This window comes from Typha angustifolia, chromosome 14, assembly GCF_048772165.1.
Source record: "Typha angustifolia cultivar Huaian chromosome 14, ASM4877216v1, whole genome shotgun sequence".
Lineage (NCBI taxonomy): Eukaryota > Viridiplantae > Streptophyta > Magnoliopsida > Poales > Typhaceae > Typha > Typha angustifolia.
Window position 1 is genome coordinate 8,817,328 of NC_133252.1, and position 17,389 is coordinate 8,834,716.

General features: G+C 34.7%; 1 protein-coding gene across 1 annotated transcript in view; it reads right to left on the reverse strand.

The window, feature by feature from the left end:
- LOC140775604 (calmodulin-binding transcription activator 3-like) overlaps window positions 1–17,389 on the reverse strand; it is a 48,766-nt gene that overhangs the window by 15,010 nt on the left and 16,367 nt on the right. The window contains exons 5-11 of the mRNA XM_073118985.1: window positions 13,298–13,343; window positions 11,391–11,598; window positions 11,148–11,300; window positions 10,571–10,639; window positions 10,390–10,457; window positions 5,963–6,445; window positions 5,185–5,873 (exon numbers count right to left, since the gene is read on the reverse strand). Coding sequence (XP_072975086.1) covers window positions 5,185–5,873; window positions 5,963–6,445; window positions 10,390–10,457; window positions 10,571–10,639; window positions 11,148–11,300; window positions 11,391–11,598; window positions 13,298–13,343 — 1,716 coding nt within the window. The remainder of the gene's footprint in view (window positions 1–5,184; window positions 5,874–5,962; window positions 6,446–10,389; window positions 10,458–10,570; window positions 10,640–11,147; window positions 11,301–11,390; window positions 11,599–13,297; window positions 13,344–17,389) is intronic.

Below are 17,389 nucleotides of genomic sequence, written 5' to 3' on the forward strand. Positions count from 1 at the left end.
TACATAGAGAAAGAGAATATGAACCAGCAAATCTACTCTTAACAAATACATATCTTTAGAAAAAAAAAGATCGTACACAGACCACTATTAGGACAACTCCTCAAAAAAATTAAAAATTAAAAGAATTACATTGGTAGAATTATCTCCAAAATTTTCTTATACAACCATAATCCATTTAATATAGCTAATAGTCTTTATTATCACACTATAGCGGATGCTATACAATCAATTGGATTTCTAGTGTTTCACCTCCTAGTTTAAATAATATTGCTACTAAATATTTTGAGTTAAATATATGCTAGCTTCACACTTACATTAAGATGTATTGAGATGAATTTAGTTGTACATTGATATGTGATGGGTAGATTACATAAAATAGAAAAAATATAATTTCTTAGTGTACTTGAACATAAAAATAATATTTTTGAAATCTATAAATGCTAATGCTAATTTCAAAAGTGCAAATTATATTTGTCAATTGATGGATAAGATAGTAGAAGAAATAGGTACAAAATAATATTCTAAGTGATTACAAATAATAGGGCCAATTGTAAGATTGCTGGAAAATTATTTATAATTAAAAAACATCATTTATATTGGACGTCATGTGTTGTTCATTATATTAATCTCATGTTTGAGGATATTACTAAAGATCCTAAAATTGGCATAGTCATACATGAAGATTAGAAGTAGAGAAACTTTATATACAACCATAGTTGGGCTCTTAATTTTCTTAGATAGATAACTGGTATTAAAGAGATCATCAAACCCAACTTTACTAGATTTGTCACTAATCTTTTAGCATTAGAGAACATCATACGTTACAAGAATAATGTCAAAACCAAAAAAAAAAAAAAAAAAAAAAAAGGAGGGTGCACGTGCTCTGCACGTGCAGCCCCTCCCCTCTCCCTCTCCAGCACGCAGCTGATTTGGGGGGATTTCATCTAATCCGAATTGGATTAGATTTAATCCTCTCCTAATCTATAATTAGCCCTAATCCTCTCTCTCTGGAACCCTACGCCCTCTTTCTTTCTCTCTCTTTCTCTCTCTCTCTCTTTTCATCCTCCTTCACCGACGGAGTTGTCGCCGTGGAATCGGCCAGCCGGAGCGCCGCCGGAGCCAGCAGAGACCACCACACGACTCCCACGTAAGCCCTCTCCCACCCCTCTAATTTAATTAAATTTTAAATGAGAAAATTCGAAATTACCTGATTTGGGGGTTTTCGGCCTCGTCGGCAAATCGGGCCGGCCGACGGCTTCGAGTCGCGGCCGCTACCTCCGGATCCCGTCAGGAACTAAGGGTGCGCCGGCGAACCTCCGCAGTGGCGGCCGCCGGCGTCGCCTTCTTCTTCTTCTTTTTCTTCTTCTTCTTCTTCTTCTTCTTCCTTCTTTCCTCTCTTTTTCTCTCTCTCTCTTCGGTTTGGGGAAGACAGACTCGGGTTGCCGAGTCTGATCTTCTCCCTTTAGTGATGGATTCGGGTCGGGTTGGATCCGAATCCAAGGAACCCGACCCGGTTCCATTATCTAATTGGATTGGGCCTTGGCCCAATCCATTTATGAAATGGTTTTGGGTGGGCTGCGGGCCAACTGCAGCCCAGCCCAATTGATTTGGGTTTATTTTAGCCCAAATTAATTATTCTTAGGTAAAATTGTATAAACTTTTTTTTAATAATTGTTTTAATTAAAAATGTTATTGTTATTTATTATTTAAGGTGGTGATTTTTAGTACGTGGGCTAGAGATTTGAGATTTTGGTTGTCTTGCCTAGACTCAGGTGAGTGGGTTCACTCACGTATTTATTTTATTGTATTTCGTATTCTTGTCAGACCATGTAAATTTTCTGTGTGCAAATTATTTATTTCACCCCCATGTGTAAAAATTAAATTATTGCAATTTCTGTATGCAAGTCTATTTATTTCATCCGTACATGCGAAAATTTAATTGTTTTATTTTCTGTGTGCATTTAATTATTATATTCAGTGCATCACCATACTTCGTGCTAATATTGAAAATTGTGAAAAGAAAAAATGAGACTAATGTTGATATGACTTAGAGAACAGTCCCGGTATAAATCGTTTGTGATTTTCCGTGGTGACTCAAGTCTATTTAGAAGTCCAGGGGAAAGTCCTAAATTAGATCACTGCGGTGACTTCCTTAGGTGACTCTGGCAGGGTTAGGGAACAGTCCTAGGAGAGATTCCTAGGTGACTCTAACTTCTCTCAACGGTTAGAGGAAAAGACAGAGTGTGTTGATCACAGGGTGATACCCTCTGATGACCCTAACCGGATCAGCTATGAAGAAAAGTCCCGAGCGTCATCTCGAGGTGACTTCTAGTTGGTGTGGATCCACAGGGTTTAGACCCATTGAGACATATGACAGTATAAATATCAAAAAGATGTAATAAATTGAAAAACGTGCAAGGTTACAAGTTGTAACATTTCTCTATTGTTACTATTGTTATTATGTAGAGAGCATGTCTATTGCATATTATGATGGTTATTGTTGCTTTTAGTTCATTTATTCAGCATTAATATGTTTTAAAAATTTATTTGGTTCGAGTGGATTCCACTCACTGAGCTATATTTGTTGGCTCACGAGTTCTATTGTTTTGTATTTGTTTATTTATTTCAGGTAATAGTCAGCGGGGCGACTGAGCGTGATGTACCCGGATTCCACCTCCACTTAGGATTCACCTATTTACCCTTCCGCTCTTTTAGATTTTGTGCTCTAGATTAGAAGACTTTATTTTATTTTATTTAGTTTTAGAGATTCAAAAACATTAACATTGTTTATTTTATTCCAATTGCCTTTAGTAATAAAATTTTAATAAAGCATATTCTCATTTTATTTAATTATCTCGTCATCGTATAGATAGAGAGTATTATTAAGGCTTCGTGCATCTCAAGCATATTGAGATGCATGGCCGGTCGTGATTCCTATTTTGGGTCGTGACAAATAATATTATGCAAATATTTACATCATAGGAATAGTCTATAAAAAAATTAAAAATATAAAACCTACAAATCAAAATTTAGATGAAATTTTGAAGAACACAACTCTTAGAAATGCATTTTGGGATAGTATTAAAATTATAACCGCAGTATTCAAGTCTCCTATCAAAATATTAAAATTTGCAGATAGTGACGACAAGTCTGAAATAAAATTCTTATATAAGACTATGGGCTGAGCAAAAAAATCAATAAAAAAATGTGGTCAAATCATAGGAAGCGATAGACGATTAATTAATTCCAAAAAAAACATAGAACTACATGGAGACATACACACTACTAATAGCATGTTTTTAATTTACTTTTACTTATAAATATTTTGAAATTTGAGTACTAACAAATTTTTACAGGATATTCTTTTAATCAAATATTTCAATTCTCTATAAATATCAATAATAATGCTAATGTCTTACTAAGAGTTAGGAAGGTAATCAGTAGACTTGAGCCCAACATTTATAAACAAATCATTTGCAATAAAGAAATGAGTTATAATTTAATTGAATAATTTTATTATTATTTGTTTCAACTTTCAACATATTTTATATGACGAGATATAGATTAAGGGCTAGACAATTTAGTACTGTTAAAGTTACTGCAGCTATATTTCATAACAGCCCAACTGAATGATAGTCTATTTATGAATGGGAAGAGGAAGCAAATTTAACATAAATAGCAAGGCGTTAAGTCAAATTATGTCTTCGTTACAGTATGAAAAAAATTAGACTACTTTTTCCTTTACCCATAGCAAAACATAAAACCAATTGACACAAGTTATTCAGTAGCGAGAGATAGTATACCTACTAGTACCAATGATAAACTTGATGATCCTGATAGTACACTTGGTGACAAGATCGTCTCTTCCATATTTGCTAAGGAAAGTCAAGATAGTATAGGGATTGAATAAAGAGAAACTTAAGATATAGTATGTACATATATATCAGTGACGTTATTATAAGAATGTTGCTTTCCATGATTATAGTATATCAATTATTAATATTTTGAACCACTACTAAATACATATTGTGGTTAATATCCTCAGTATTTACAGACACAAAATCCACATAGTGATTATTATCTTCCTCAAACATAATAAGATCTATATGATATGACTAGCAATCACTTTTTGAAACACCGGACCATAGACATTATTATTTACAAACTTATAATGATTAGAATGATCAAGACTATAAAATTCACGAGCCAAGTCAGTATTCATCAAAGTTTTAAGTAAGTTATATATTTCTTAAATTTTTAGGCTTCATATGGGAGTAATTATTATTTTTTTATTTTCTTGTCATTTTTCTAAAAAAATTTCAAAAAAATTCTATATTTTTAAATAATATTTGAAATTTTATGTAATTAAAAAATAGTCCAATCCAATACAAGCGACCTATACAGCCTATACATATCAATTTTTCGGACGGTCAATCCCAATCCCAATACTGAGTTTCAAAACCTTGCCTAGTATGATTCGACTTTCCTAGTTTTAGTCAGATTTGAACTTTTAACTTTGACTTGGACTCTGACATTTACTTTCCATATCTATCTTTATCTAGTTGGTCTTTAAGATTTCTCCATCTCGCTGAAATTTTTCGGCACAAACATTAAAATCTAGCATAGAAAAAGATGAAAAGAACCCCATAGGTGGCTTTCAAAGAACATGTTCATCTCGTCCAATTAGAAGGATCTGCTATTGCTTCCTAAAGAAGCAAAGCATATATCGTTTTCCAAATATACATGAAAACATGGTAGGCTACAATCACCTCCAAGGTGGCTTATGATGGCTCCATGTTGAGTGACAGTCCAACGCAGATCTGATAAGGTCGTGGCAAGCTAGAGATGGAATAACTTGAGGATTTTATATTGTTTCGATTAGTTAATCTCTTAATTAGTTGTTCAACTTTTACCTTGTTTAGGATTGCTTAGATCCGAATAGTTTATCTTAATTAGTTGTCCGACTTTTATTCTGTTTAGGATTGTAAGGATATAAAAGCTAGGCTTTGGTTGAGGAAATAATAAACAGAAATTATTCTTCCTCTGCTGAGTCTACTCTTCTACCTGCATCTCCTTCTCTCTAGCTTCAAGGGACAGAATAAGGTCCAGAACCTATCAAATCACTACAGCAAACTGCACAAAATCAAATAGCCTAACAAATACATAAAGAAGAACTTAACAAACCTGCCATAATATGCTGCCCAGTGAAGCCCTGTCCGACCACGTGCATCTCTAAAACTTGGATTGACACCAGAAACAATTATAGGAGCCACTGCCCATTCATACCCAAGAGCAGCTGCCAGGTGGATAGCTCCTTGTCCTTCTTCATCCAAGACATTGGTTCCTCGACCTTCTTCATGAGCTTTGCAGACCAACCACACATATAATTTATCCTTGAATAAATTCTGAATTAATTTATCTCTCGCATTCCTAATATATACCCTGTCAGCCTTGGAATCCTTCTCAATTTTAAACAAATCGGCTTCATTGCCTTTCAACATTGAGACTAACTTTTTCTCGATGTTGCATTTATGACTGTTTTCAAGAGAGCAAACTAAACTCTTCCTGTCAAGTCCCACTGATAACAACCTTGCCAAACGTACTTGAAGAAGGAACTCGTCCTCTTGTTCATTTCTTGTTACTAAAGAGGAGAATGAAGTTTCACGATATTCAAATTCTCGGATCTCGCTACAAGCTAACCTATTACTGCATGTTACATAGAATGGAACCCGGCCAGGAGCGTGTACAGGGGCTTGACATCGTAGGACACTTGTTGTCACAAATTCAGCAGAAACCTCATGTTCACCAAACATACAAGACCACTTGATGCTTCTGGGGTCAACACTACCCAGAAAGCTTCCTGAGATGAGAACCTGGAAAACATAGTCGTTCACATTAGTTCCTGACAAAGGGGTCTAAATCAGAAGAATAATAAAAAGAAAATAAAGCACAAAAAGAGTACCTTTGTTCCAATGCGGGAATAAGCCCAATCAGGTGAGAAGTCAAGGATACTAAATAGTTGTTCTTGGGAAAGAGAAGGCCCCAATGCCACAATATCCAATTGCATATGACGAGATAGGCTAGTAACCTCCTTGTCATCACCCTGGGTATCAAGTGCATTCCAGTAATCGCCAGAATCTGACGCCATCAATGAATCATCACAGTCCTTACCAATCTCTTTACTCATCCATCTTCCAAAGCTATCTAACCTTTTCAAGTTTTCATGCTCATTGTCAAGCGAATTAGTTTCTAGCTTATTTTTGAAAGCATAGGAAACTTCTTCATATTCAAGAGGGTGGTCATTATCAGCAATGCCGCGATCACTTCTAAAATGCAGTGCAGTATGAGAAAGCTGCTCTTTTGTCTCTGGATAAATAGAAGTAGTCTCACTAATCAAGTGCTCGTCTTTTAGACGATTTACACTTTCAACATTCTCCTGTTTCACCTGCACAATATATGCTACATTTTCAAAGCCAACAATTAAGATGGCAGCGTACATAGACCTTCAATGAGCCATATATGCATGCACAGAAACTGCCATTGCAAAGCAACAAAACAGTAAAAAAAAATGCCTCCAGCATATAAAAACATTTTCGGAAATAAGCTCCAATATCCAATTGACGTTGAGAGGATATAAGACTAGGCAATTCAATTTGCAAAGATTTAAATAAAAAATACTGTACGTCAAAAATTCCTCCCTGTAAAAGATTTTCCAGGAAATTATGATCTCAATTTGTCATGTGATTAACAGAGAGAGGAGCATCGCCAGTGTTGGTGCCAGTTTGCAGGTAGGGTCATGTAGGATAAGGGGTAAATTGACTCTTTTGAGGTAAGTCTAGCTTAGTAAAGAAAACTAGGTCGAGGAACAAAATATAGCTTAGCATGCCCATGCAGCCCAAAAGAAGACATCATTCGCATACTGTCCATCACCAGTATCGCTGATACAAGATCTAAATTTGATGGATAATGAGTGGGTGAAGTCTCAATTCATGTTAACTGGCATTTCCTCCCACTAGAGAAAATCATCTCTTGAGAATGCCATTGTAACTCGATTAAAAAGAAACTTATTAGGGCTATGATTTAGGAATGCACTTATGTCTTAAAATTACGGGTATAGATAATATTGTATGTACATATGTTCACTCTTACATAGCACGCATATCTAATACTCTTACAAGCTAACACAAAGAATCCACATTTCTATATTGATAGAAAAAATAGGACCAAAATCCAACTATATTTACAGGGACTGATTACATCAGCAATATATAAAAATAATATGTGGCACATTATGAGAAGTAATTAGGGGTGAAAACGGGTCGGATTAACTCCGACCCGACCCGCTATCCGACCCGACTCGGATCGGATTCGGATAAAAAATTTCTATCCGACTCGGATTCGGATTCGGATACGGATAGAATTTTTGAAAAAAATTCGGATACGGATTCGGATACGGGTTGGATAAATTTTTCGGATTCGGATACGGATATCGAATATCCGTTTACCCGCATATTTTTTTTAAATGATTTACAGTTTTTAATTTGCTTATTTAAATAGTAAGTATTAATATTATTACTAATAATACATTATATATTATTTATAGAGATTAATTTCTCTAATTTTATATATTTGACATACAAAAAAATTATTTGTTGTAAAACTCTTAATAATTTTATGTTAATTATATTTAAATAAAATATTATAATTATTTTAAATTTAATCAATATCCGTTTAAGATCCGATCTTTTATCCGAAAATTATCCGTATCCGTTTAGTTAGGATATGGTTTTAAATTTTGCTATCCGTCCAATATCCGTATCCGAATCCGTACTAAAAATACGGATCCGGATATAGGTTGAGCACTATCCGATCCGTATCCGATCCGTTTTCACCCCTAGAAGTAATACATAATATAATAAATCATCAGTAAGTCGACCATAAGTTTATGTACCAAAAAATTCTCGTGTTACTATCTCCTCTTGACCATTACATCCCATGAAAGAGAATCTCAAATAATAGAAAAGATAATCTCAAAATCAAAGCAATGAGCTGAAAAAGTTCCAGGATTTAATAAAAATCTACAAGAAAATTCATAAAGCATCAAAAGGCCTAATCACTCAATATGCAATGATTCATGATGGCATGGCAGTATAGTTGTAGACAGCTAAAATTTCACGGAACAAAGCATTGCACAAAATAGAGATGTATGAGAAAAGAATCCATAGAACTGAGTCGCTGACACTATACGGTTGTGCTCCCAGTTAAATTGTTTTTCTGGATACTGCTTATGCATGAGACATCTATCTAAAATCACCCATCATACCCATATGTATATATCAATCTCTTGTAGAAGTATACTATGGTCTGTTAACTCATTGTGCAAGAGAACGGATCCAATTAGCATGAGGAAGGTCTCTGTTTCTAAAATAATATAATTCAGATAAAACCATATTAAAAATAAATATAAGGTTTTTTGCTTGTATACCCTTCCAAAGTTTCTCATTTGTGTGTACTCTTCTAAGTTTCAGACTTGCATGTATCCCTTCAAACCCATAATTTTGCATGGATACTCTTGAGGTTACTGTTTGACAACTATAAGTTCAAAGCTTATTAATCTTGCAGATGAAAAGATGTAGATGCCCTTAATAAAGCAAAGGTGAACAGCCCCCTTCCTTTATAAAGTAGTCAAAGGGCTTATAATTGAAGGTTGTTGGTTGCTCTGTTATATGCATGCTGACGGCTGCTCTCGGCGGCAGGATGGGAATGAAATGTTAGGAGATGTTCTGTTTGGAAGTCATCTACTAGTTCTCAAATGATTTAGCCTCTATTCACTTGTGGAAATTGGTTTATTCTAAAATAAAATTTCTTATTCTAATATAGCAACTAAACAACTACTTAGGCTTATTCCAGTATACTGATTATTCTTTCTCTCTCCTCTTATTTCATATATTTTAATTAAATCAATTTAATAATAATACAAAATTACTACTTTGCCCCTTGAGAATACGATACGATACTTAATTGCCATGAGTGAACATGACCTCACTCCTTCAACAAGACCATCACTAAGATCCTTCCTCCTCAGCACCCCTCTCCTTCATAAAGAATTGAGTCTTCATACACAGTCTCGTTGCAAGAACACATCTCTCCCACTTCTCCGAGCAAGCAAGAAGAGGTAACAAAGGTCATCCTTCCAATCAACAAATGACTTGCAATAACAGAAGCGCTGGAGCTCAACCCTCCCGCCTTTTGCTTTCTCCACTAAGATTGTTTTGTTCCAGATGTAGATTTGCAGTCACAATCTCCCAACAGCATAAGACATGTTACGTTAAATTTGTAAAATAAGGCCATGTGAGAAGATGCAAACTTCTTATAGCAATACGGAGAAATAACCACACGGTGAACATTATAATCTAGCACAAAGATATATATATATCCTCATACTACGGGTTAAGTCTACATCTTCTCATATGGTCTTATTTCACATATGTAAATAAATGGAATGGTACGCTAAAATATACCACTTTGGCATCATCAATTAAAAATCAATACTTATTTTACTTGGGAGAACTTAGCGTTTTATTAATGCGTTGGTGCAAAGAATTCTTTTTTTAACTTTTTTTGTTGGTAATTACGGGATGTTGGTCATCACCACCATCATCTTTCTAACCATGTAATGTGGGTATATAGAGAATATAGTTTGCACTTTTAATAAAAAATATGACAATTACAGATAAATTTAAATATTAGTACTACTTTAAATCCAATCAAGGATAGTTTGGTCATTCGGTATAAAACATCACCAATTCTCATTACAATTTTAATATTTTCTATTACTTTAATGTCAGCTTTATGTCACATTAAATATAATTATTACTCTTTATACTAGTATTCAATTAAACATTAGAATAGCTTCTATTGGCATTAGTTCTCTTCTTCTAGTATTAAAAATTAGAATATTTCTTTTAGGGCCTTCTTCCAAAAGTGAAAGGAGCATTAATAAGCAAAGGTTTGATTGTTGGCCAAGAATCAAATGGGTTTCACAAAAAGTCGACCAACATGCCATGGTTGGACCCTGCACTGGTTTGGCTTTAAGGCTCTTTTCAAGTCCAAGAAAGAAAAGGTACCATGATACTTTCTATTACATCGAGGCCTGCTTTGGTCTCTGGTTTCATGCGTGTACAACAAGGCCATTTCTGGCTTAAGAGTGTTTGTCCTTTTACCGTTAATTTGATGAAATCTTAATGTTTAGTTTCTTTTGGGGGAAATCCATGCAAAAAAATAAAGGGTTTTAAGGGTACTTATGCAAAAACCAAATGTTTTAAGGGATATACATGCAAATGCCAACTCTTGAAAGGTATACATACAAGTAAAAAAACCAAAATATACCTGATTTCCTCTCTTGACATCAATAAAGATCTGTGAATGGACATTAGGCAGAAAATTATCTTCTCTACCTGCAACAGAAGTATAACAGCATGGTCATCCTTCACACTTCTAGAAATGTCATTATAAAATCTTGGGTGTTCAAATGAAATATCCTGCACGTTTGTGTCAAATTCCGTCTTACTCATGCTTAACAAGTTTGGAAATTTGGATTCGACTGGATGACAATCTGTAGATGGTCCACTGATTGAACCTGCAAAAAAAAAATACCTCTTAGGATATAGGACAAAATAATGTTAATGGAACATATTGCCAAGCAAATTACTGAATCATTGGAATGTTCTTAGTAGCATGCATGTCATTTTTATTCTTTAATCCAATGTCATCTAGGTAAGGATGTTAAGGTGGACGTGCACTTACTAGAAAAGATAGAACAAGGAGTAGCATTATTACAAAAGAAGTTAGAAGTGCGAATTATAGAAGACAAATTATGTGAGAATAGATTAAGATGGTTTGAATAGGAACATTGGAGGAATCCATAAGAAAGGATATGCTTGATCAGAAGCACTAAATAGAGATGAATGGAGAGAAACAATTCATATAGCCAATATCAAATAGTTGGGATTAAGGCTTTCGTGTAATTGTTATTGTTGCCGTTTCTATCCATTTTCCTTTCATCTGTGAAGGCAATGCAGCAATAATGTTTGAAACTATAGTTGATGCTAGAAAAAACATCATAGGTACTACCATTATAGTATTACCTTGTGAGGTTCCATTGTCTTTTTGTTGCTCCGCACTAAATAGAAGGCTTTGCAAAGGGATCTGATTAGAGAACAAAGGATCAAACAATCTACTCGAGACCGCAGCATCAGGAATATCTCTCTGATACAGATGTAGTATGGACTTGTTACACCCTGCAACACTTTCCCTCGTCATAGTTTTTCCAGGAAAAGAAGAAAACTGGAATCCTGAATATGACATAGAATCAGAAAGTGAAGCCCTACCAAATTCCTGTCCAGAATCTGCATCATCAAAATCAGAAGATGGAGCTTGTCCGCTCAAGTCAGCAGCACTACGGCTTGATACATTAGATGTTTGAGATGAAAAGGTAGAAGGGTTGAATTGAGAAGATGTAGATGCTTGAGGTCCTTCAGAATGACTCACTCTGATTGGGCCAGTACTAGATATCTGGGAAAAGGTTGGTCTACCTCCCTGTAGGAAGACAGTTAATTATCAACTTATCAAACAGAAGATATGATAATCTGTCAACCTGCACTACCAACACACACTCCACCCCCAAATCACAGTGTTAGCCACATCAAAAATATACATTAATGTCTCTGTGGATTACATAAAATTCTCCAGGAAGTTGCATTGCTTAATGTAACAGCTGTCGTCTTAGCTGTTTTGGTTGCAAGCCGCAAAGTCAAATCCACTGTTTAACCATTGAAAGTAAAATGAACTAAATAATGCAACTAAAACATCAACATTACCAAAGCCCTTGCTGTAACTCATTTTGCAGGCCAGTCTGTAGAACAACATACTCAATTGAGCACTTTGTCACCTGGATTGCACAGCACACTATTTACTGGGACTTCCTAACAGGTGCAAGTGAAGCCTAACTACAGGTAGCAAAATATACCCTAAAACATAGTCAATACTCATGTGTGCACTTTAAAAGTTTGCCAACAAGGTGAAACAACCAGAGTCGGGGTCATTTCACAAAGTACACACAAGAAAACAAATCAGTGCTTAACCCATAAAAGGGCCTCCCAGTGCACAAGGTTCCCCACTATGCTGGGCCAGGCAAGGAGGATTTATGCAATCTTCATTTCTGAAGATGTTTGCTCCTAGGACTTGAACCCATAACCTCTTAGATACAAGGGATGAGGCTTACCATCACCCCATAATAGAAGGAAAAAATAAAAGAGAAGAAACTTTCTGCAGCAGTTTAATTATCTTAGATTGAGCAGACCAGTAGTACCTACCTAAGGAGGATTTAAACCCATAACCTCTTTAGATACAAGGGATGAGGCTTACCATCACCCAATAATAGAAGGAAAAAATAAAATAGAAGAAACTTTCTGCAGCAGTTTAAATTATCTTAGATTGAGCAGACCAGTTGTACCTGCCTAAAATCAACAATATTTTGCATAAGCTTCAAAATTATCATCTCCTAAATGGGTCAAACTTTTCTTTAGCCACCCACAATCAAAAGCATAAAAAATGCTGGTAAAAATCGAGATTTACTATTGTGCATTTTGATTGCATCCAAATATTCAACTATACGGTATTCAAATCACCTCTATATGGGGCAGAAGTTGGTTAGGTTGGTGCATCTTGGATAAACATCCAGTACTAAAAAAATATAAATCACACCAGACCTTGTGCTCTTCCAATATCCCTGATCTAGCACAACTAGTAGATCAACTTTTTTGTCCAGGAACAGACTCATTAAGGAAATGGTCGAGTCAAATGCATTTAGTTCTACATTATGTTAGGTCATCGCTTTTAGTTTTAAACTATTAAGACTTAAACAATTCTACTGGAAATTCTAGACTTAAACAATTGTAGTTCTTTCAAATACCAAGAAACTATTAAGATGCATTTTATGCATCTCAGGGAAATATACAAGGAGTTTACAAATGACTGAAAAAAAAAAGTCATTACTAAAAAAGAGACAAAAGTAATCCATCTTAGTAGCCCAAGGTAGGAACGGCAGCCCAAGGTTGAAGTCCTTGGAAGCTACATGGACATAGAAACATCTGAAAATGCGAAGTGAATTTTGTTGCTGTTTGATATCATCGCCTCATCGGTTTCTTTAATGATCCCATACAGTAACAATAGGAAATGTATGAATAGCCGAAAACTTTATCAATTTTCTGAGAGTACAAAAGGGATCAAAAATCACCTCATTGACATCTCTATAATGCACAAGAACAATGTGCTCCAACTGCCTGTAGATGTCAAGAAAATAGAATAAGAAAATTCAACTCTGATAGAAAATTATGATGTAAAAAATGTAAGTCTATCCAATATACTTTAACATGAAGAAGCATGTTAATGCCATTGAAGAACGAATGGTGAAAGAACAAAAGCAGCTATTCAGTAATTGCTAGGTCAAAATTTTCCTATTCACGTACAGATTTTTTTTTTAAAAAAAAATAGACTTTTAACTAGCCATTTACCAAATCTGAAAACTTTTATTACCTTCTTCCAAACCTGAAGATAGCAAGAAAAGCAACTTAGATTGGCCAGTAGCAAAAGGTTTACACCAAACCCTAAACTATGTGTGCTAACTCTTCCTTCCCACACACTTTTACCCCCAACCCCTTTTTCCCTGAAACGCACACACACTTTCCATACTGATCCACCAAATCATCATCAAGCTATTCAATTTTCCAAGTCCTTTCTCATCAATCCATGGAACAGGAACTCAGGACTGTCAGAGCAAATAATTTTTATGGGTGAGATGGACCTCTTCATTGCTCAAAAAAAAAAAAAAAAAAAGTTGGACAGCTACAATCAAGTATAACAAAATTGTAACTATTTTTATGCCCCACTAAATAGGATGCAGAGTAAGACCATCATATTCAAGTTCAGATAGGTGAAATGGTTAGTACTAATTCAGCCATGAAGAACCTGGATGGTAATTAATCGTCCCAAGATTAGCCAAAAACAAAGATTAAGATTATTCAAAGAAAATTTTCAATACATTGAGATGCGTTAGTTTTTAGATGAGAACCAAAAGATGAAGATACTCTCTGATTTTTCAAGTGTGTCAAAGAGTTTACAATATCTTATCTACAAGGCTCCTTTCGTCATTCTATTAAAGAATAAACCATCAACAGGCTACAGAATGTAAATTAATCTATCTTCGACATACCAAAAATTACATATAAACAAAATAAGGATTCAACTGCTCCACTGATAATTTTGTTTCTCGATCTAACCAATATGAGTAGCAACTCTTAAGTAAGTTGATAACAACAGTATGGAAAAAACTTATTTGAAATTCAAATAATGACCTTTATGATGAGAACGAGCTGCCAAATAAAATTCATTATGTGAAACTAATGCACAATTCGCCATTGAAGAATATCATGGTGGCCACTATCGCAAATTTGCTTTCCACCGATGCTATTGATATGGCACCACGAAATGGCGAACTAGAACATGGCGGCCAACGGCCCATGGCGACAGGAATAAATTGTTGGTTGTTGCCTATTATGCCATTCTTAGGCTTATTAATCTACACAACTTATAGCCTATAAGACCTATACTACAATTGAGGACTAGTATAAAGGATGACCATATAGCTCTTCTTACTGTTTCATTCATTTATAACTTCCCAGGCCTTGTTGATAAAGGTGACTAATCAAAGAGGTCCCTTTATACCTCCACTCACTCCAATACTTCTAGGCTTATAGCTACAATGATCAAATAGGGAGGCGAATCTACCATAAAGTGAATGTTATTATTTTAGGCACTGTTTGGCTCAAGTCTAGCAATTGCATGCTGCTAGCTAGACTCATTTCTTAGTCTCAATTAAGTAGATTAAATTAGGCCCAGAAATTTTGGCTCATGTTCACTTCAAGAATAACTTTTTCTTTATTTTGAGATACAACCCATTATTCCAGAATAAAATCTATATATCATAATAGTCTTGTTCTAGAATATAAAAACTATTCATCAAAATTACATCTTATACCACACACTAACTCACTTATAAATTTACCCTTGATATTTATATCCTATCAATCTACTTTATCGAATCAAAGAATGTTTATCATAATTTTATAAAAAGTTAAATATTTTTTTTCATCTTTTACTTCACTTTATATCAAATCGAATGTAATTATTATACTCTTATTCTAGAATACAACCGAATATAAGAATAATTATTACTAAAATAAATCCCTTATTTTGATAATAACAAATAAAATTTGTTATTCCTATTTTACCCTATTCCACATGTAAATGAGGCCTTATTGTTTAGTCGCGAACTAGATTAGGAGTGTAATTATTATCTTTAACGTGGCATGAACAGGTAAAAGAGATATTGGTTTTCGAGGCGAATTGATGATATGTTATATTAACGAACCAAAAAGCCCTTTGACCTCGAAGTATGTTAATATCAAAATATATTATTATTTTTGTTTTTGAAGGATGGTTTTCTTTCTTCTTTTTTCTTTTTTTGAAAGAAATCTAAGTAGTTGTGGCTCTCTTTGGAAGAAGTCTCAAGTCCAAATGGTTGCGGACTTAAGGCTTCTAAGCCCACAACTTTTCATGGGTCATGTTTTTTTGTTTTTTTATTTTTCAATTGTAAGGGCTTGCGGCTTACAAAACGTTAAGCCCGCAACCACATGGTTACTATTTTTTTTGAAAAAAAAATATTCTTACAAGCTTGCATAGCCTATGTAGCTACAAGCCCACAAACAAGGTTACAGGTTTCTTTGTAATCTTGAGGGCATGTGTGGCTTGCACAGTTGCAAGCCCGCGAGTATGGCTATGGTTTTTTTCTTTTAGCCTTGCAGATTTGCAAGCCCTAAGGTTACAATTTTTTTCTCTAAGAATTCCTCAATATTGCAAATTCCATTCCAAAAAAAGAATAAGTGAAACTAAGCTAATGTGGGCTTGCTTGTGGGCTTAGTAAGGGTTAAATTTTTTTTGGTGGGAAATGTGTCTCTTTTAGAGGAAAATTGGGAATATACAAGAGAAGATTTAAAATAAGGGTGTCATAATTACTTTGATGTGACCTGAAAATGTTAAAAAAAAATTATTTCTTTTAGGGGTTTATTGTCAAGATTAAAATATTTAGGCACTATATAAATCAAAATCTTTCTTTAGTTTTCGATGACGCCTCAAACTCTTAACCTTTTTGATGCTCTTTACCAAGGATTGACGTCTAGTGCCGACGCACGGCACAACCGGCATTACTAAGAAAACAGATAAGAAAAGGAAATGTGAGAAGAAAGAGAAAAAAGAGGAAGAAGAAAATGGCCACCACTTCTCCCTATCAGCCATCATTGCTCCCTCTCCTACTAGGTTTCTTCTACCAAAGAGGAAAGGGGAAGAAGACGATGAGTTAAAATTTCTTAACGAATCCTAACTTTAGGCAATAATGGATCCTAACTTAAGTGATACATTAATGGTTAGTAACTTATAGTAATAAATTATATTATATGAAACACAGATACTTTGTTTAACCCTCCGTACCGATATGACCCTGATACATATCGAATACGGCTGAAGTAGCATCCAAATTTTAAAAAATTATTTTAATTTTCCAATATGGCTTCGATACAGTGGGATACAGCTTCAATGAGGCTCTAATGAGGGTTTGATACATTTTTTTATCATTGAATCATTCAATCCTTTTTTTATTGCTACTTTGTGTTGCCTATTATCATCCAATCATCTAATATGGCCCTCCTACTTTGTGTTGGCCGTATTGACAGATGGTGGGGCGATCAGTGTACGGCCCCAACATGGTGGCAACTTTGGCGGCCACCAAATCCGCCTTTCATAACCTTGATGTAGATATTAAATCTGTGATTTGTGTTCTTTTATTTATCAATTTTGGGATGTAATCATATTTTACTTACGTTAAAAATAAATTATTTATTTTTTACAGATTGGTTGGCAATATATTAAAAATAAATTATTTATTTGCTTATTGGCGTATCCACCACGCCAAGCTGTATTAGTATCCCACTTTTAGGGTTTTTTTTTAAGGGATATAAAGATAGGAGTTGATTAATTATCCTCTAGGCCCCACATAATCTTATATTTGGTATAAAATTAATAGATGGGATGAAAGTCCAAACTAGTAGCCATATCCCCCATTTATCCCCTGAGCCTCACATAATCTCATATTTGGTATAAAACAAATAAATGGGATAAAAGTCCAAACTGGATGTCATATCTCCAAAAGGGGGGATATAGCATCCTACTTAAGGGGTCGGATGATATATCCCAAGTAGAGGGATAAGAGCATTAT